Below are 22,748 nucleotides of genomic sequence, written 5' to 3' on the forward strand. Positions count from 1 at the left end.
TAAGCTAATATTTTAAAGACTAGACTCAGCCCCCTTAAGAGCTAATGTTTTCTCAACTTTCTTTTTAAAAATTGAGACTACTATATGTCTTTAATCCTGAGTCATACCCTCATTGATCTTTACATAGAAGAAAAACTCATTTTAAACTCTAAAGCACAGTTCTTGGTTGAAAATCTCCAGAGGTATGTCATTAGTTGCAGAAATGTCATCTATCTTAAGTCTAAAAGCAGGCATCTAAATGGTTTCAACTTGCAAAGTTCTCTAAATTATACATACAATATGTTAAAATTACATTAAAATAAGGGAAATAGAGTTGCTGGGTAAGGTTGTTATTTTTTTGTACAAATTAACTTATCTCTTTGATATAGCGCTTCAAAACAGCACACCAATTTTCAGTTTTATAAATATCTTTAGATTTCTACATTATGTATAACTTCCGGTCAAAACTTTGCATGCATGTCTTCATAAAGACTTCAGTAACTTTCTTATGTCTGGCAAAAGAAGACTTTTTAAATGTTGATAATGACATGAAAAGAAAACATAAAATTGTAGGACCTAGAGGAAGGAACATTACAGAATCCACTCTTTTGGGTAGCAGAATAATAAAATTAATGTGCTGTACTTTAAACATTTTTTAATATTTTATAACATTCAAAAGAAAAGCCCAAATCATCTTGCATTTTTTAAGTAACAAAGCAGAGAGAACACTGTGGATTCAGAGTGCTGCAGCATCAGGGCAGTGATTAACACATATGTCCTCTATCAGCAGAAACATCTTCCCACAGTCTTCTCAGAGTTCCACTTACCCACCTAAAATTCCTATGCAAAGGGAAGAGTGTTTTCTTTCTTATAAAAAATGCAATCATTTTAAAAGGATTATATTCTTCTTTTGGTAAATAAAAACCTCGACATTAATGGGTCTTTCAGTTTATTTTTGATGTCTTAATACTTAAAGTAGTAAGGATTTTTAAATTTAAATTCAGGGATATATGTGCAGGTTATATAGGTAAATTTGTATCATGGGGCTTGTTGTACAGATTAGTCCATCACCCAGGTATTAAGCCTAGTACCCATTGGTTATTTTTCCTGATCTGCTCCCTCCTTACACCCTTCACCCTCAATAGGCCCCAGTATATTGTTACTCTCCATGCGTTCATGTCTTCTCATCATTTAGCTCCCACTTACAAGTAAGCGTATGTGGTATTTGGTTTTCTGTTCCTGTGTTAGCTCGCTAAGGATAATGACCTTCAGCTCCATCCATGTTCCTACAAAGAACATAATCTCATTCTTTTTTATGGCTGCATAGTCTTCTATAATGTATACATACCACATATTCTTTATCCAGTCTATCATTGATAGGCATTTAGGTTGATTACATGTCTTTGCCATTGTGAATAGTGCTGCAGTGAACACAGGCATGTATGTGTATTTATAATAGAATGATTTATATTTCTTTGGGTATAAACCCAGTAATGGGACTGCTGGATCAAATGGTATTTCTGTTTTAAGGTCTTTGAGGAATCCCACCAGCAGTTTATAAGTGTTGTTCCTTTTTCTCCATAACCTTACTAGTGTGTTTTTGACTTTTTAGTGATAGCCATTCTGACTGGTGTGAGAAGGTATCTCGTTGTGGTTTTGATTTGCATTTCTCTAATGATCAATGATGTTGAGCTTTTTCTTTCATATGACTGTTGGCAGCATGTATGTTTTCTTTTAAGAAGTGTCTGTTCATACCCTTTGCCCACTTTATTATTTATTTATTTATTGGAGACAGAGTCTCACTTCGTTGACCAGGCTGGAGTGCAAAAGCACAATCTTGGCTCACCGCAACCTCCACTTCCTGGGTTCAAGTGATTCTCCTGCCTCAGCCTCTCAAGTAGCTGGGACTACAGGCACCCACCACCATGCCAGGCTAATTTTTGTATTTTTAGTAGAGACAGGGTTTCACCATATTGGCCAGGCTGGTCTCGAACTCCTGACCTTGTGATCCGCCCGCCTTAGCCTCCCAAAGCCTTTGCCCACTTTTTAATGAGATTTTATTCTTACAAATTTCTTGAAGTTCCTTTAGATGCTGGATATGAGATCTTCGGTGGACGTATAATTTGCAAAAACTTTCTTACATTCTATAGGTTGTCTGTTCACTCTGTTGATAAGTTTTCTTTACTGTGCAGAAGCTCTTTAGTTTAATTAGATCCCATTTGTCAATTTCTGCTTTTGTTGTCATTGCTTTTGGCATCTTCATCATAAAATCTTTGCCCATTTCTATGTCCAGAATGGTATTGGCTAGGTTGTCTTCCAGGGTTTTTATGGTCTGGCATTTTACTTTTAAGCCTTTATTTCATCTTGAGTTAATTTTTTGTATATAGTGTAAGGAAGGGGTCCAGTCTCAGTCTTCTGCATACGGCTAGCCAGTTATCCTAGCACCATTTATGGAATAGGGAATCCTTTCCCCATTGCTTTTGTCAGGTTTTTTGAAGATCACATAGTTGCAGGTAGTCTTACTTCTGGGCTATTCTGTTCCCATTGGTCTATGTGTATGCTTTTGTGCCAATACCATATTGTTTTGGTTACTGCAGCCCTGTAGTATAGTTTTAAGTTGGGTAGTGTGATGCCCCCAGCTTCATTCTTTTTGCTGAGGATTGCTTTGGCCATTCAGGCTAATTTTTGGTTCCACATGAATTTTAAAATAGTTTTTTTCTAATTCTGTGAAGAATGTCAATGGCAGTTTAATAGGAATAGCATGGCTGGGCACAGTGGCTCATGCCTGTAATCCCAGCACTTTGGGAGGTGGAAATGGGTGGATCATAAGGTCAGGAGTTCAAGACCAGCCTGGCCAATAATATGGTAAAACCCCATCTCTACTAAAAATACAAAACATTAGCTGGGCATGGTAGCATGCACCTGTAGTCCCAGCTGCTTGGGAGGCTGAGGCAGGAGAAGTGCTTGAACCCGGTAGGCGGAGGTTGCAGTGAGCCATGATTGCATCACTGTACTCCAGCCTGGGTGACAGAGCAAGACTCCATCTCAAAAAAAAAAAAAAAAAAAAAAAAAAATAGCACTGAATCTATAAATTGCTTTGGGCACTGTGGCCATTTTTATGATATTGATTCCTCCTATCCATGAGCATGGAATGTTTTTCCATTTGTTTGTGTCATCTCTGATTTTTTTGAGCAGTGTTTTATACTTCTTGTTTTAGAGATCCTTCACCTTCCTGGTTAGCTGTATCCCTAGGTACTTTATTCTTTATATGGCAATTGTGAATTGTGGCAACACAATACCATTCACAATTGGCACATAAAAGATTTGGCTCTCAGCTTGACTGTTATTGGCGTATAGAAATGTTGATGTTTTTTGCACATTGATTTTGCAGCTTGAGACTTTGCTGAAGTTGCGTATCAGCTTAAGAAGCTTTTGGGCTTACTATGGGGTTTTCTAGATAGAGGATCATGTCATCTGCAAACAGGGATAGTTTGACTTCCTCTCTTCCTATTTGGATGCCCTTTGTTTCTTTTTTTGCCAGATTGCTCTGGCCAGGACTTCCAATGCTATATTGGATAGGAGTGGTGAGAGTAGTAAGGATAATAAACAGTTCTCTAAACTATGGCAAGAAGAGATTCAATCAGTATCCCACTATAACATATTTATCATACAAGAGTAAGATGAAATTTGAAAGCTGAGTAAAAATAGATTTGAAAATACATAGCACAATTAGAAAAGAAGGAACTCCTTAGAACTAACAACATTTAAAACTTAATTTTAACAATTAGCTAAGGTATGTTTCTCAGCTTGAGGCTTAAAGGCTACACATAAATGGTCAAGTTACTGAGTGTATACAACATCACTGAAAGACACGTGTTTCCTATACTCTGATATGCAACTGTGGATAATTAAACAAACATCTTGTTAGTTTGTTATTAGTTTAACAGAAGGACATTGCTTTTTCTTAATTATCTTTTCACTTACATGTTTTAACATGTGGGTAATAATAGATTTAATATTTTTTAAAATAAAAATGCATCATTTTGTATGTAAGTACTTTTTTACTGACATAAAGTTACATCGGCTAAGAATCATAGCATTAATTAAATGCAAACATTACTATTTGGCATGACACAGAGTTAAAATGATAAATAAAATGGTATGCATGTTTTAGAAGTTGGTATATCTACTAATCAACCAAAGAAGAGTTATAGAGAAATAAAAGAGCATCTTTTAAAAAAGTGCCACAGTGTAGTATGAATTCACTCCTACTCCTTTTCTGTTTCAAGAACCCACTTATTTCTATGTTTGGCATCTAGATTTTCAATCACTCTAAACTATTTTTTTCTACTTAACTTTTGTATGGATATTATCACAACTTTTTCTTCATTTTGGTTTTAAGCAGCATCTTTTGCACTACATTTTAGAAATGAAGAAAGTTGAAAGGAAAAATCTACCCAGTAAATCTTCTTTCTAAAGAATCATAAACTTTCTTAAAGTCACAGGAATATGTTTAGAGGGTATACAAAAAGATCAAATAACTATAAACAACATTTAGTGTATATTAAAAGGTTTTTTAAAACTCCTTGCTCACAATGCTCCTGAGAGTTAGAGACTATGTTTTATTCTTCTCTGTATATCCCTTCAATGCACTTAGTATTAATAGGTTATTGATACTTATTATTTATCAAAATAGATATGGATAGGTAATTCTTAGAAACTATAACCATTCAACATGACAAATATTAATAGCACCTCAAAGAATAAAAGGATACATGCTTGGAAACAAAATCTATTATAATGATAGTAAAGAATTTAATACCTTAGTAAAAAACAGAAATGTGTTTTTAATCATTATTTTTCAGCCAATATATTAAATCAGATTATAGGGAGAACACAACTTAATGCTCCAGTGAAAATATTAGCTTTGAAAACACAGAATATCAAAATTTATAATGCTTTTATTCTTTTCCCCACATTGGCTAATAAATCAACCATCAGGTATGAGTATCTTAAAATTTTTTAAAACCCAACTTGGGACTGTTTCTGGTTCTCAAGGATGAATACAGAAGCTACCCTTGGAAATAACCTGGTAAGTCACTTTCCCTCCTGGACTTTTCGTGATGCTTAGGTTGAGAATCTTGAGGACAACAGTTCAGAAAGATTAAGGGTAATAATAACAACTTGGAGCTTCTCTAATCCATACTTGCTTTATCCTATGGCCTCTTTTTAATTCAATCTTTCCTTGCAGAAATAACCCTAATAAACTCTGAGACTTTGTCAATTTGTACCAAAAGCCCTTTATCACTTTTCATAGCTAGTAGCCATTAGTTCTCTTGGACACTCTTTTTTCTTTTTTTCAGTCTCACTCCGTCACCAGGCTGGAGTGCAGTGGCGTGATCTCAGCTCACTGCAACCTCCGCCACCTGGGTTCAAGTGCAGCCTTCCAAGTAGCTGGGACTACAAGCACGCACCACCATGCCCGGCTTTTTTTTTTTTTTTTTTGTATTTTTTAGTAGAGATGGGGTTTCACCATGTTGGCCAGGATGGTGTCAATCTCTTGACCTCGTGATCCGCCCACCTCAGCCTCCCAAAATGTCTAGGACATTCTTATAACATCATTGGCTTTCATAGTCCAGCAACAGAGTACGTTGCACAATCTCTAACTTCCACAGCCTCTCATGTGAAGCACAGGAAAGAAGTGAGAGACTCATACATAGTATATTAAGAAAGAAATATTAGATATAATCCTATAATTATTCTACTCCAAACTTCTCACGCTACAGAATGCCATGACTATAAAAAGGGACAAGTAACTCTTCTCTTGTATCCCTCAGCTGTGAATATTATTTTAACTGTCCCACAACTGCAGAGTCCACACAGAAATAGACCATAGGCTGCATGAGGCATATCTCCACAGTGCAAAGGCACTAACCAACACAAGTTCTCTAAAGGGAAATATTTATCTTGACTTGCTTTCCTGTTTTTTCCAGATTTTTGTTGTTAATTAGGATACTTTTCCTAGGCTTTCCTCTAATGAAAAGTGGTGTCTAGCTAGACTTCCTTAAATAGAAACTATAATCTAGCAGTCCCTTTTAAATCGAGAGTCTCTACTAATTCCACCCTAATTGGAAAGTCCAGCAATTGGGAATAATGTGAGATGTAGAAAAGGGCTATGGGAAAAGGGAAGGATTAATTGAAACTACTGCAGGGACAGTGTCACCCTCCAAGATTAAGCTGTGAATACCAAAAGCATTCTCTCTCACCCTTTCCCATTATTTCTGCATCACATTCTGATGTGCCAGGGAATATGAACCTTTCAACGTGAATATGTGCACACTCCCACTTCAGATCCTTCCCCCATAAAATATTCCTTACATGCTTTTGTAAATAAGACCAAGAAAGAATTCTGACATTATTTCCAAGTACATTTACATTTGACGTTAATTGTCAAATTTATTTCTAAAATGATCATTTTTAAGACTTAGTCAAAGTATTATTATTGTTATTAATATTATTGAGACAAAATCTCTGTTTCCCAGGCTGGAGTTTAGTGGTACCATAACAGCTCACTGTATCTTCAACCTCCAGGGCTCAAGTGATCCTCCCACCTCAGCCTCCCAAATATCTGCAACTACAGGCTTGGGCGACCACACTTGGCTAATTTTTAAATTTTGTGTAGATTTGGAGTTTTGCTATGTGTCCAGGCTACTCTCAAACTTCTGGCCTCAAGCAATCCTCCCAACCTTTTCCTCCCAAAGCATTGGGATTCCAGACATAAGCCACTATGCCAGGCTCTAAACATTATTCTAAATGAGGAAAAAATATCATTCTATTTTCTAAACATTGTACAGTATTTGAAAAGATGAACTATACTACCATATTTTTAGCCTTTATTCTCTTATTCTAAGCTGTTTAAACCTCTAGTTCATTAAGCTGCTAGTTTCATATTATCAAAAAGAAACCAAAAAGCACATTTGAAGGGAACAAAATTATATAATTAACTATAAAGAGTTAATAAAATAAATGCTAAGTAACCATATATCTTGTTTATAATTATGACTCTACCTTGAAACATATTTATAACATCTGAAACGTTTCCATTTTGAAATACATTTTTGTTAGCTAAAGTAAAATTGTAATAAAAAATATAGACATACCACATGTGTGCCCCTTGTGCAATCTGAAAACTATCCTAGGTACATTCGCTCTACCATAAGTGACTTCCTACAAACATTCGACCTAGCAACATTTTTGACTCCAATAAATGCCCAGGATTCAAATAACTATTAAATGACTGACAAATTCTCACCAGGAAGCCAGTAAGAAGAGATAATTTCTGCTATTGTTGCTTTTCACTAATATAGTACGCCATTTAAGGTTTCACAGACTTTTATATCCAAGTAGCTAAAGTAGTAGTATGACAATAATTCAATCAACAATTCCACATTTATTCTTTGCATATATGAAAACTAAGGAGTTTCCTTCCATTTTGTAAACAAGAAAATAAGTCTGCATGGTAATCACTGCCACTATCTTTGAAAATTTTCCAAAGACAAACCTCTGGAAAAAAGGAAAAATCAAATATATATATTGTTTAATTTAGCAGGATATGGTTCCAATATTAAAGAGAACATTAAGATGATGCATCATTTTGTTTTATTATTTATAATGTGTCCCAATTGTGTTCTGAAAGGACTTGGAAAATATATACTATGAAGATGACCAAAAGAGCAAGGACCATAAATAACGTAATCTATTATTTTATTAGGAACCCTAGGTGTTTGGGTTTTTGCCAATAAGAACAGGTATTAATTTTTTTATTAAAATGTGTCCTGTTAAAATGTATCTATATTAAAATAATCCCTGTTCTATTCTTATACTTGATATGGATTTGGAACAACCTTCAACTTTAAATCCTTTTTTAAAAAATCCCAAAACAATCCTAAATTCATATTTGATCTCCTCCAAAGATTATGAAAAAATTCCAGATGGCACAAATAAGTCACAGTAAATTTTTTTTTTTTTCTTGAGATGGAGTTTTGCTCTTGTCACTCAGGCTGGGGTGCAATGGCATGATCTCGGCTCACTGCAACCTCCACCTCTCGGGTTCAAGCGATTCTCCTGCCTCAGCCTCCAGAGTAGCTGGGATTACAGGCACCTGCCACCACACCTGACTAATATTTTTAGTAGAGGCTGGTCTTGAACTCCTGACATCAGGTGATCCACCTGCCTCTGCCTCCCAAAGTGCTAGGATTACAGCAAATCACAGTAAAAATTGTAAACGTCTAAACTATAAATCTAAGAACACGCCTTTAACATCAAAGAATGGTACATTATAGAATATATAAATTAGTACTGAGAAATTCAGATACACCTACCATACATCTTGGGGAAGATTTAAAGTTATGCTGCCCTTGATTTCATCACGGAAACACATATAACCTAAAGTAGCTAATGTTACATACAAAGTTGTAACAATCCCCATGCCAATATTCAATGCTTGAGGGAAACGTTTTGATTCTTTCATTTGGTTTTCCAGTGGAAGGACCTAAGAAAAGAATATAATTTTTTTTAAAGGGAATACAAGTATTTAAAAATAACAGTGTCTCTTATATATACAAATTGGTTGTTTATAGCCTATATGCAATTTTTTTCCTTTAAAACACATATAATTGTTGAAGTATATTTTCATTGCTATATATATACATACATATATATAGCAATGAAAATATACTTCAACAATTATGTGTTTTTATATATATGCATATATATACACATATATATGTATGTATATATACATATATATATAACTACCTATTTTTAAATTCTAAAAAACATTTAAACTCAGCTCTTGGCAGGCAAATCTGTCAGTTTTTTTAATAACCTTTTTATTTTGGAATAATTTCAGATTTACAGAAAAGTTACAAAGATAACACAGAGATCTCCTATATACCCCTGACCCAGCTTCTCCTACTGTTAACTTTTTAGCTTACCATAGTACATTTGTGACAACTAAAAACCAACATTGGTACATCACTGTTAACTAAACTGCAAATTTCCTTAGGATTTTATTAGTTTTTTCCGTTAACATCCTTTTTCTGTCCCAGAGCTCCATCCAGGATACCCACAGTGCATTTTGTCACCACGCCTCCTGTCTGTGACAGTTTCTCAATCTTTGCTTGTTGTTCATTATCCTGCCAGTTTTAAGGAGTACTGGTTTGGTATTTTACATAATACCTCTCTATTTAGGTTTGTCTGAGGTTTCTCTCAAGACTGGACTGGTATTATAGTTTTAGAGAAGGATAACATAGAGGTGAAGTGCCTGTCTCATCACACGCTATTAACATGATTTATCACTGATGAAGTTAATTTTCATCAGTTGGCTAAGGTAGTGTTTGCCAGGTTTCTCTGCTATACAATTACTTTTCTTCCCTCTCATCATACTCTGTTTATTGAAAGCAAGTCCCTAAATCCAGCCCCATCTCTGGGGTGTAGGAGGGGATTAGTTGTAACACCTGGAGGGAGGAGGATTATCTAGGATTCTTGCATATGTATGTATGTATGTATGTATGCATGTATGTACATTAGCATGACCTTAGGTGTATTTGTTTTATATATTGAGTTATAATCCAATATTCTGTTATTTGTTTTGTTAGTTACATCATTCCAGCTTTGCCATTGTAAATTCCATCAGGTGGCTTCTTTGTCCCTTTGACATGCCTCTATTCTTTTATCTCTTGAACACATTCTTGCCTTCTGACATTACAAGATAAGTTTTAGCCTCATCTTGAATTTCCTTGCTTCAGCCCTAAAATCAGCTATTTCTCCAAAGAACTTTGGTTCTCTTGTAGAATGGTATTTAGACATGAAGATCTGGTGTTTACAAATAAAGATTTGAGTGTGTGTTTATTGCTACCAGGGTATCACTGCTTGTACCTCCTCTCAGGAGACAGAACTAGGAAGTATATGCATGTATACCAACCCATGTATACACATGTATCTGTAACCGGTTTTATATCTACCCACCTGTATCTACTGTCTGTCAATTTCAGTAAAACTAACAAATAATTTTTATTTTATTGAAAAAAGAACCTTTAAAGAAAATAAGAAAAGGATGATTGAAAAATCAAGTTTTTAAGGCAAATCTTCTGAGATTTTAGCTATAAAATGTGGCCATATAGTGAAAGACCACAGTAATAATAATAATAGCAAGTATTTACTGGAGTGTTTACGATATTTCAGGTATGATTCTAAAAGCTTTGCATGCAGCATCTTATGCAATCCTCATAATAACTCTATGAGATGATAAATCTAATATTTCTCCACTTTTTACATAAATCAGTCAGTTCCATTATGGAAACATTAACTGTTAATAGCAGCAAGAGGACAGAGAACAGTTTGGATGCTCTGGAGATAACCCAGGCAGGAAATACGGGCAGGGGCCAAGAATGGTGTCAGTGCAGCTAGAATGGGAGAAGGAGAAAGAAATGAACATTTCCTGAGGCCTTCTCTGTGTCACGCAGCATTATAGGTATTTTATGTATAGTCTCCTTTATGGAATGGATTTGAGAAATATAAAAGAAGAATCAACATTAATTATCAATTCAAATAGGGAACCAAGGACAAAGTAAAAGAAATCGTTCCAGTGTTTCAAGCTTAAGCAACTGAAGATAAAACTAAAAAGGAAAATGAGAAAGTAAAGCTGGTTTTGGATGAGAAAATATGTGTCAGGCTTTGGAATTGTTGAATTTGAGATTCAGAGGAAACATCCAATAGTTAACTAGCACTCACCAGTTTAAGACAAACACGAAAATCTGCAGTTATGTGTGTAACAGCAGTAAAAGCAACTGTGAAAATTTGTAAGAATTTATGAGAGTTATCTAAAGAAAAATTCAGAGACAGCAGAAACCCAAATAAAATGGTATAAAACCTTATTTTAGGTCTATTTTGTCTGGGGTTAATATAAATAGATGTTTACAATGGTTTTGCTCCTGTATCAGACCATCAGACTATGAAGAAACATAAACTACAGAGCAAAGCAGACAGCAAGACTCTGTTTTCTCCAAGTATTCAAATGTTAGGCTTTAAATAAACCAGGAGCTACCTGAATGAAAATATTTAACATCTGAGAATCCTCAGGATCTTTGGCGTTTATCTTGCTATTAGCTTTATGATAACATTGTTTCTCAAAACAAACATTATATTCATAAAACCATAAGGAGAATTTATATCCAACTCTTCTTATATAACAGTGATTTTGCAACTATTTCAATTCCCTTCAAATAATCTAATCTATAAAATACGCTTCAGATGTGCCTGAGTATGTGGGATACAAATTTTTTTAAACTGGCCTTGAGTTAATAATTTTTGAAGCCAGGTGACATTTACTTAGGAGTTCATTATACTACTCTCTAAATTTTGTATAGGTTTGAAATTTTCCACAATAAAATGTTAAAAATAATCTGGCTAATTTCTTCATTTTATAGATAAAGTAAAAGAGAATTAGAGAGCCTGAGTGGTATGTGTAACATTAAGCTCTTCGTTAGTGAAAGGGCTAAACTATAATTCTAATCTAACACACCAAACTGTACATCATCTTCTAGGAATAAAGAAAATTGAAATAAAAAAAGAAAAATATGCATTTTTAAATATAGCTAGACTATATAAATCATTGTGTTGAATTAAGATTTTAAAAAATAATAATAAAGACTAAATTCTTACCACTCCTATGCCTTCAAAAGCAAATACAGCAGTACCAAAAAAGAGTGGGTATTTCTTCCAACCAGCCACTATTGGAAGGTTGTGGGGATCCGGCATGTTCTAAAGAAAGGAAGAAAAAAGGAAGACAGGTTACATCTTTACTTATTCTAAATAATTTAAAATGAAAGAAAAATCATATAATTTTGAGCTTCACAACAGCAAATGGCAGTTATAAAATTGAATAATTCTTTCAATAAACACTTTAAGGATCCCATGTTAAATATAGCCAAGCTGTTAAGACTTCACTGCCAAAAGCAATTGTTTCCCTCATGCCCACACATTCCATCTGAGCAAAATGCTCCTGATTACCTGCTTCCACCTGCAAGTCCCAGGCTCTGCACACTAGGTCTAGCTCCTGCCACAACAGGAAATACGTAAATACGCTCAAGGCCTAAGCTGAGAGCCATATAGTCAAGTTAACAACCACTGCTGCTGGTGCCCAGTAAAAATTCATTCTCCACTCTGTTTTCACTAATGAAGATTTTACAACAATTACCTTGGAAATAATATAAAAAATGAATTAGATCAGAGGTGACTGGAACAGGGATTCTCAACCTTTCTTGGATCTTTGGCACCTTTGCAAGATGAAAGCCATATAACTGCTCAACAGCAAAACACATATATACATACAGACATACTAAATCTTGCAAACCATTTTAAGGGATTTGAAGAATCCCTGAATCCTATCAATAGATTATTTTAAGGAAACTGGATTAAGAATCCCCAGACTATAGACAATGAAATCAGTTGAGGTTATTGCATATACTTCAGATAAAGGGATTACAGACTAGTGTAATGGCAGTGGATCAAAGCAGCAGCAGCAAATAAAAGTTCAGAAGTGAAAGGAAATTGCAGATTTACAGATATATATACATGCATCCCTTGTGATTGGTTCGAATTTTAAAGGAAAAAACACATTTAATGAATACCTGGTTTCACATTTGGCACTGTACTAAGAACACAATCCTAAATCTCATAGTAACTCTAACAGGGTAGGTATTATTATCTTCTGAAGCACTGTCCAAAGCCCAGAAGCATATTTACCAAGATTCAAGATCTAACCACAAAGCCTGTTGGTTTAATCTCTGTGTCATATACTTTTCTAACTCAACAGTATCCCCCTAAAAGAAACCAGCATTTAGTGATTGTACACTGTGTGTCACATATAAAGTCGGGGTCTTTACACCTCATTACTTTTACTTCCAAAGTAAACAAAAATTTTACTTATATAAAAAAGGTAAGAGCTTGGTTAAAAACATTTTATACTTACCCTGACAACATATTGGTAAATTATCACAAGACTGACAGCCATGGAAACGTTGGCAAGGAATGAAAGTACAAACAGATTCTTTAGTTCACGAATGAAGACCAAAAGAATTATAAATGGAAGAAAGCAAAGCATATATATCCTTAGGTCAACACTTCTTCTCTCACATGGATTTGATGAATTGGTATTATTCGAAATAAACACTTTACTCTCCAGGAATCCTTCATGAACCTATACAGGATTACCAGGAGAATAAAGAAGGGGGAAATCTTCCATCAACTTATAATCATAAAACACATGTACAAAGAAAATTACAACCTGTACACTTTAAAATACAATCCTATGATAGACTTTAAAATATTTAAATTTACATTTTTGAAGATACTCTGGTTTCCTAGAAACATATGTATCAAATATAAAGATAACTGAAGATAATCTTGAAAGATAATTTTATCAGATTATGAAAATAAAGTTCATTAGAAAATTGTAATGATAAATTTACTAATGTATACTGAAGCTTTGTGACTATCATGCTCATGATACCTCCAAAGACTCAAGTATCTATTTTTGAGATCATCAGATTTGGGACAATACATGTCTAGGATGGCCACTGAGTATTCTCTAGCTCATTTTTTTTCAGCTAGGAAACAAGCTCTAATTATCTTTTAGAAATGTAGTCTATAAGTAAAATTTTAAAATTATCGCCTAACTTTAAAATTTTATAAAGCAATTATTTATAAATTATCATCACTATCAATAAATATTTCCACTACAATCATGTGTGGCCATATGGTAGATAGTACATAAATTTTTGCTGGAGCAAAACACTTCTACAAAATAAATCAGCTTTATATTAAAACTTAGTCAGCTACTCCTATAACCCAATTTTCAGATTTCAAAACAAATATAATTTAAAAATATGATTTACAGGCTCCATATATTAAAAACTACCTCTGATCCAATTTAATCACATAATGCTACTTACTAAAATAGAAATGAAATTATAGAGGACTTTAGAAACAGTCTTAAAATTTTATAGCAGAGGCAGATCATACTATAATTTAAATACCAGTGAAAACTTATTTACCCCCAAACATAGTGTACCCTCCTTTGAACACACCAATATTGTTGAGTCTCTGGACAACACATTCTAAAAATTCTTAAGACCTTGTAGTAATAGCTAGTGTTTTTTGATGAGTACTTTCTTTGTATCTGGTACTGAACTATATACTTTGTATACAACATCTCACTTAATATTCAAAATGACTCTCTAAAGTAGGTGGTAATATTAATTCCAATTTATAGTTGAGGAACCTGAGGCTTCAAGAGATTTTTTTTTAAACCTTGCATAATATCAAGCCAGTAAATGGTGGTTCTAGGATTCAAACCCAGGTTTGTTACTCTAGAATTAGCCTGACCAAAATACTGCAACCCAGAAAGCAGGGCTCTGCCCAAGCAGCCACCTGGTTTCCACTCTTACATATCTCTCTCTAAATGTAGTAATTAAGAGGCCAACAAATCAGAAGATTAAAATAAATTTGATATGATTAATAATTTAAGTGTTCCTTCTACTTTAATTTTACATGTATAATCTACCATAAGCTATGTTTAATGTCATTATAAATGTACATATCATCTTAGATTGTAGATAATGTATCTATTAGATTTTTGCCCTATATAGGCAATTTATAACTGACACTGGACTAACAGACTCTCAAGTTATACCACGCACCATTTAAGAAATGCACAGCTCATGACTACCTTGTAAGTGACCATCAAAACTTTGTATTTTATTTTCTATCATTTGAGATAAAAGCAAAATTGGTGATTTACATTCCTTGGTTTTCACAAACATATTTGATTGTTGACTTAATGTTCTAGCAACGGAATTATTTAGAGCCAAATCTTCTTATGAAAGCAGTACCTCCAATAATTAGATTAGATAATGATCAAAGTAAAGCTCTAACAAAGATAGCTGGCAAGAGAAAACCAGTTATATAACAAATATTTTAAAGGGCTGTTTTAATTATTATTAGGTGCTTGGGGATTTAAAATTAATTCTATCATAGATATCTTATAGTATTTTAGCACTTTTGGCAGAAAAATGGTTATAAAAATTCTCAGGATTAAAAAAAAATAAAATAAAAATGTAGATACATACCTAGAGCAAGATTCAGGTAAACATTTGAGTCCTTTGGTGCCCTCTAGAGACAGAGATTGGCTATCTAATAGGACTTCTATGATCTCACATGTTTACCACAATGTAAAACACTGAAGTAAACATTATAAAATATAATTACTAAATTCAGTTGTTTCCATTTGAGCTCAAATTTACTAAAATACACCACTTATTAAATTTTCAATGATTTCATAATTTAATAGTTAAAATTCCAATCGCAGATTATGCTCTTCAGTAAAGCCAAATGCAGAACTGAAGTTACGGCACCCTACATTGGTATAATGTTTTACATTTTACAAAGGCTTTCACAAACCTTTTGTCAGCTGAGCCTCACAATAAGTTTATGAGAAACAAGGAGATATTTTGCTACTATTCCCATTTTACAAATAAGGGAACTGATGCTAGACCAGGAATAAGGGGGTTTTGCCCAATGTGTGAGTTAAAACTGAGAAAGCAGAGATTTGAACTCCTATCTTCTGACTCTACAATCAATGGTCTTTGGGATTGCTACATTTTTAAAATGTAATACTGTATTCATTACCCATTCTCCATGCCCACGTACCACTATTTTATCCATCTGAGATTTTCTAGAGTATCTTAGAGTAAGAACAGAGAGAAGCAACTATAACCACCATGGACTTAGATTTGTCAGAAGCACTAGGGTTCTTTTTCCCCTTCTGATTGTGCATAAAGTCTTAATGGGACCAAGAATAGTCATGTGGCAGTTACATAGCAGGTTCTACATTTGTGTGGCAACTAAACCCTTAATTCTTTTGGTTAACAAAATACATTTCAATTCCATGTAGATTAAGGGGAGGGTAACAATCCTATGGTTTTTAACTATAACAGTAAGTAGCAATTGGTAAGGTTTAATCGACTAGTGTGTCTACTATTGTATAATGCCTATCAAATGTAAAAGAACACCTCTGTAGAGAATGAAAATCTCTGATCTCATGCTGCTTCAGTGACCATCTCAACTACTTTCTCAAACCTGACTGCCTTTTTTTCCCATATTACTCTTTATAACTCAAAAGGACTTTTACTTTTCTATCTGTAGCAGGCACTCTCCTTACCTCCAGAGAGTCACTTTTTCTACCTGATCTTCTTAGGACACGTGCAAAGCTTAACTTTTCCATTCAACTTGAGAAGCAACTGATAATTTTTCATAGGAGAAAGTCACAAATTCTAAGCTTATAAACATTTATTTTATCCACTTCATCTACACTTTATGTCATATAAACACACTCACAACTAAAATCAGACAAGACAACATCCCGTGGGGTGATGAACAATTAACATACTGGATGTGACAGAGACCTAGGTTTCAACCTAATTCCATATGACTTGGGGCACATTACTCAAGTTTTGTGAGACTGCTTTCTCATTCATAAAATAAGCAAAGTACTTACAGAGTAGTTATAAAGATTAAATAATGTATATCATAGTTTATTAAAATGAAATTGACATTATTCTTAAATTCAAATAGAGCTTGTTGGTAACTCCCTTAGAAGACAGGTATTAGAAAAGATACAGTACTACGATGTTGCACAACCCCAGAAAGGCATAATTTCCTTCATATTATATATAAATGACTGGTAAGATATGTCTTGTCACTCTTATTAATAAAAAGCCTCTTAAGGGATTTAGGAGTCCTACGAATATGCAATTTGGAGAACTAAATATTTGTAAAATCAAAACAACATCATCTGTAACAAAGTAACGCTAATGGAAGAACCGTTGCTTTATTTTGATAAACAAAAGACTATAAACAGAACTCTAATTAGCTCTAATTACTGTTACTGTTTTCTGTGTCCTCTACGTCTCTCATGCGGCTTGCTCTCATTAAGACCTTTCACTCTATTGTATAGTCACAATATGGATGAGGGAACACGTGTGTCTGATGGTTTAGATTACAGATTTTTCTGCCAGAAATAGGTGTATAAGAACTTATTTGCAAATATCTAGTAAAAGAAGAAATAGTTTAAAAATAGGATATTTTGAAAAAATAATAAAATGAGGGTAGAAAGAAAAACTACAGAATTCATTGGGACTCTCAGACACAGACAGCATCTAGGAGTACCCTCCTGGCTAAAACTGTCAGCAGTTACAACACTAATCTCTGCACACCATTCCCTTTTAAAATTTTTTTTTATTATCTTATTTTATTTTTCCCTAAGTTATTGGGGTACAGGTGGCATTTAGTTATACAAGAAGTTCATTAGTGGCGATTTGTGAGATCCTAGTGCACCCATCACCTGAGCCGTATACACTGCACCATATCCCTCACCCCTCCCACTCTTGCCCATAAGTCCCCAAAGTCCATCGTATCATTCTTTTGCCTTTGTGTCCTCATAGGTCCCACATATCAGTGAGAACATACAATGTTTGGTTTTCCATTCCTCAGTTACTTCACTTAGAATAATAGTCTCTAATCGCATCCAGGTCATTGCAAATGCTGTTAATTCATTCACTTTTATGGCTGAGTAGTACTCCATATATATATATATATATATGTGTGTGTGTGTATATATATGTATATACTTATATATATATGTATATACTTATATATATATGTATATACTTTTATATATATATATATATAAACTTTAGATACACACACACACACACACACACACACACACACCCCACAGTTTCTTTACTCATTGACTGATGGGCATTTGGGTTGGTTCCACAATTCTGCAATTGTGAATTGTGCTGCTATAAACAGGTGTCTACAAATATCTTCTTCGAATAATGACTTCTTTACGTCTGGATAGATACCCAGTAGTGGGACTGCTGGATCAAATGGTAGTTCTTCTTTTTTAGTTCCATAAGAATTTTAAAATTGTTTTTTCTAACTCTGTGAAGAACGATGGTGGCATTACTTTGAGTAATTTAAGGACTCTCTACACTGTCTTCCACAGTGGCTGTACTAGTTTACGTTCCCACCAGCAGTGTAGAAGTGTTTCCTGATCGCTGCATCCACGCCCACTGTTTTTTGATTATGGCCATTCTTGGAGGAGTAAGGTGGTATCACATTGTGGTTTTCATTTGCATTTCCCTGATCATTAATGATGTTGAACATTTTTTCACATTTGCTGGCCATTTGTATGTCTTCTTTTAAGAACTGTCTATTCACGTCCTTAGCCCAGTTTTTGATGGGGCTGTTTGTTTTTTCCTTCCTGATTTGAGTTCATTGTAGATTTTGGATATTAGCCCTTTGTCAGAGGTATAGATTGTGAAGATTTTCTCCCAGTCTGTGGGTTGTCTGTTTACTCTGCTGACTTCTTTTTGCCATGCAAAAGTTCTCTAGTTTAATTAGGTCCCATCTATTTATCTTTGTTTTTATTGCATTTGCTTTGGGGGTTATCGTCATGAAATCCTTGCCTCAGCCAACGTCTAGAAGGGATTTTCCAATGTTATCTTCCAGAAATTTTATAGTTTCAGATCTTAGGTTTAAGTCCCTTAATCCATCTTGAGCTGATTTTTGTATAAGGTGAAAGATGAGGATCCAGTTTCATTCTCCTGCATGTGGCTAGCCAATTATCCCAGCACCAGTTGTTGAAAAGCGTGTCCTTTCCCCACTTTGTGTTTTTGTTTGCTCTGTAGAAGATCAGTTGGCTGTAAGTATTTGGGTTCACTTCTGGGTTCTCTATTCTGTTCCATTAGTCTATGTGCCTATTTTTATACCAGTACCACACTGTTTTGGTGACTATGGCCTTATAGTGTAGTTTGAAATCAGGTAGTGTGAAGCCTCCAGATTTGTTCTTTTTCCTTAGTCTTGCTTTGGCTATGCAGGCTCTTTTTTAGTTCCATAAGAACTTCAAAATTGTTTTTTCTAACTCTGTGAAGAATGATGGTGGTATTTTGATGGGGATTACGTTGAATTTGTAGACTGCTTTTGGCAGTATGGTCATGTTCACAATATTGATTCTACGCATCCATGTGTATGGGATGTGTTTTCATTTGTTTTTGTCGTCTGTGATTTCTTTCAGCAGTGTTTTGTAGTTGTCCTTGTAGAGGTCTTTCGACTCTTTAGTTAGGAATATTACTAAGTATTTTAATTTTTTTGCTGGTTTTGTAAAAGGGGTTGAGTACTTGATTTGATTTTCTACTTGGTCACTGTTGTATAGAAGAGCTACTGATTTATGTACATTAATCTTGTATCCAGAAAGGTTGCTGAATTCTTTTATTAGTCAAGGAACTCCATACCTTAACATAATAAAAGCCATCTATGACAAACCCACAGCCAACATAATACTGAATGGGGAAAAGCTTAAAGATTCTCTCTGAGAACTGGAACAAGACAAGGATGCCCATTCTCACCCCTCCTCTTCAATACAGTACTGGAAGTCCTAGCCAGAGCAATCAGACAAGAGAAAGAAATAAAGGGCATCAAAATTGGTAAAGAGGAAGTCAAACTGTCTCTGTTTGATGATAATATAATTGTTTACCCTGAAAACCCTAAGGACAGCATTCATTTTATAGACATAGGGAAGTACCTGTGAGAGTGAGAAACCAAGCTTAAAGAGTCATGTAGGAGCTGAAAGAGAAGAGTTGACAGAAAAAATGGGAGAAAAGGATGTTTGCACAGGATGGGAACAAGGAAAGTGACAGAGACCATCAATGCAGAAATCAAACAAAAGAATTAAACCCTTTCAGTTCACAAAGTTTTAATGACACTTGCACAATCAACCAGGTACAGTACTAGGTCTGAGAAATAAAGACATGAACAAGATATAATCCTTCCCCGTCCAGTGAGTTCATTTTCCTTCAGAGCCAATAACCACACTGGGTACCAATAAGCCAGGCACTCTTAGATGCTAGTTTACAGTGTGAACACAAGGGATATGAGAGTCCCTCCCTTCATGGGGCTTGCCGTCTAGCAGTAAAAAATAACTTGTAAATTAACTTTACTACAGCATAATCAAGGCTATTTTAAAAAGTGATGCAGAAGCCAGGAGAAAAACCAATAAATCCTGTCAAAAGATAAAGAAAAGAAAGGCATGGAAGAAACAGTTGAGAAAGGTTTCACAGAACAGGTGACATTTAAGCTTCCAGACATTTAAAGTCCCAGATATAAAAAAAAACTTTTCTAGATGCTGAGACATGGTACACTGGAAAGAACACTGACCAAAAATCCAAGCTCAAATTATTAATTATGAACTTTTATAAAAGAGGGTTTGACTCAATGACTTCTTCCGACATTAAAAATTTAAGTGAATGGCTCCAATACAGCACACAGGGATAATCTAAATCAGGGGTTAGAAAACTATGGTTTGCAGAACACCTATTTTTGCAAATAAAATTTGACCGAAACACAGTCATATCTATTTGTTTACATATTGTTGCCTATGGCTGAATTGAGTGGTTACAACAGAGACCATATGGCCTGCAAAGCAGAAAATACTTATTATCTGGCCCTCTATAGAAACAGTTTACCAATTCTCAGTGAAATGAAACATACTCTACACTTAGAAAAGAGAGTCAAATACACACAAATACACAGGAATCTACACAAATATAGGTTTTTTAGAACACATACTCACTTCATCATTTTGGATAAAAATACCTACAAGACAATCCTATATATTACTATGTAAAATGTTTACTGTACCATGTGCATGTGGATAATTAATAAATATTTAATATTTATTTTTTAAATTATTTTAATAATATTTAATTATTTTAATAATCATTATTAAAATAATGATTAAAGAAGAGCAAGGGATAATTTAGGAATAATGATACCAGTCATAAAGAAAAGTATTTTATAGTATTGTTTTGATGGAGTTTTTATTTCAGTACTTTCCATATTTGTCCAAATATACTGTCAGTCTCTTCCAAGACTGCAAACCACTTCCTCCTAAAGCAAACCTTCATAATACGAGAAAATTTCTGAAAGAACTACAGAAAACTGTTCATTTATGGACACAGTATCTTTTTACACAATGGCGATAATTACTGGATTTTAATAATGAATGCTCATTATTTTTACTTGATTTTTTTAGGCTACTGGCTAAAGCCTCATATAGTTCTTTATAGAACTTCAATGTAAAGAATATGCTTCCACGGCATCTATGAATATGCTTTGGAAATCTAAGTGTCAAGTAGCTAAGAATCAGTAAATAATGTCACATTCTGATCTAAAAAAACAAGCATTATCAGTATTATGGCAAAACAATAACTAACAATTACAGCAGAATCCAACTTGCAAAAGGAAAAAGTATAAAGGAAAATCTACAAAGGAAGATCACTTATGAAAGAGACACATTTTCAAATCCAACCATGGCTTCCACAGAAGAAACAGGAAGCCACATCTAGGGCTTTAGAAAAAAATGATTTCACCAACTGGAGAAAAATACTCACTTGTTTCACATTTTCAGCTAAGAAGACAATATAAACACTACAGAATCCCAGCTGTGTTATCACCAGAAAAAAGTCAACCACACTCCTGAAAAAAGACATCCACAAATAAGTATCCATAAGAGCTACTGAAATGTCAATATATTTTATTTCTCTTTTCGAGAGTTTTAAACATTTTATTATGGCATATATGCTCCTACTCATCATATCAGGAACTCTCAGCACCTCATACCAAATCTAAGTTCCTGAAAATATCCAGAAAGGCCAAACTTAACCATAAACTACTCTAACACTGTTCTTCATTTAATTCCCACCTCACATGTCATTCGTACAACAGGCAGCACTTTGCTGATGTTTATGCTTCCTTATTTCTCTAGTCCTGTATTCATCTGACTTTGATTAGCCAAAGCCACCAGTAATAAAGTTACATTTAAATAACAAGACAATAAAATAAGTTTATGCTAAAATATATCCAGACCTCAGATGAGCATATAACTAAATACTACAACTTTATTTGAAATAATGGGACTGAAACATTTTTCTGGCTTTTTTATTTTAAAAAAATTAAGGAACATGATTATGTCATTATTTGACCAGGTCATGCTTTATAAATATCATTTTATTTCATCTACCAAAATGATCCTGTGAGATAGGTATTACTATAAGCTCATTTCATAGTGAGTAAACCAAAACAAAATGATAAATAATTTGATCAAGGTCAGAAAACTGAAAAATGGTCAAGTTGAGATTTGAACCCAAGTCTGTCTAATTCTAAAGGTTACATATGTTTATTCCCCAACTTTATCATATTTTTATTTATATATCTTGTTAGGTTAAAATACTTAATATAATTTTAACAATCAGATATTAATAACAGAGTATTTACCGTCCCCATGCTGCTTGCTTCTGAAGACAACTCCAAGGACTCACTTCCATAGCAAAGCTTACGGTGTCACTATAACCTAATGTTGACTTTTTAAACCTGTAATTTAATGACATACATAAAAAGGAAAAAAGAAAAAGTTTAAGTTGGCACATAAAACCACTTCTTGAAATAAACATAAAATAAATGGGAATTAATACATGCAAATAAATGGGAATTAATACATGCAAGGCTATGCACTGACAGATGAGTTATCAAAATGTCAAGATCTGCATACTTCTAAAGCATGCCTCACAGTTTTAAATCTGTCC

At 34.1% G+C, this 22,748-nt stretch overlaps 1 protein-coding gene across 6 annotated transcripts in view; it reads right to left on the minus strand.

Annotated features, from left to right (window-relative positions):
- The window catches only part of SLC36A4 (solute carrier family 36 member 4), a 155,450-nt gene that overhangs the window by 11,800 nt on the left and 120,902 nt on the right, over positions 1-22,748 (minus strand). For all 6 annotated transcript variants that reach the window (XM_064365394.1, XM_064365398.1, XM_064365395.1 and 3 more), the window contains 5 exons: positions 22,441-22,536; positions 21,558-21,642; positions 13,013-13,240; positions 11,704-11,802; positions 8,361-8,530 (listed from right to left, as the gene is read on the minus strand). In XM_064365394.1, the coding sequence (XP_064221464.1) occupies positions 8,361-8,530; positions 11,704-11,802; positions 13,013-13,240; positions 21,558-21,642; positions 22,441-22,536 (678 nt within the window). The remainder of the gene's footprint in view (positions 1-8,360; positions 8,531-11,703; positions 11,803-13,012; positions 13,241-21,557; positions 21,643-22,440; positions 22,537-22,748) is intronic.

This window comes from Aotus nancymaae, unplaced genomic scaffold (assembly GCF_030222135.1).
Source record: "Aotus nancymaae isolate 86718 unplaced genomic scaffold, 86718_ANA_hifiasm-v0.15.2.pri h1tg000059l, whole genome shotgun sequence".
Classification (NCBI taxonomy): Eukaryota; Metazoa; Chordata; class Mammalia; order Primates; family Aotidae; genus Aotus; species Aotus nancymaae.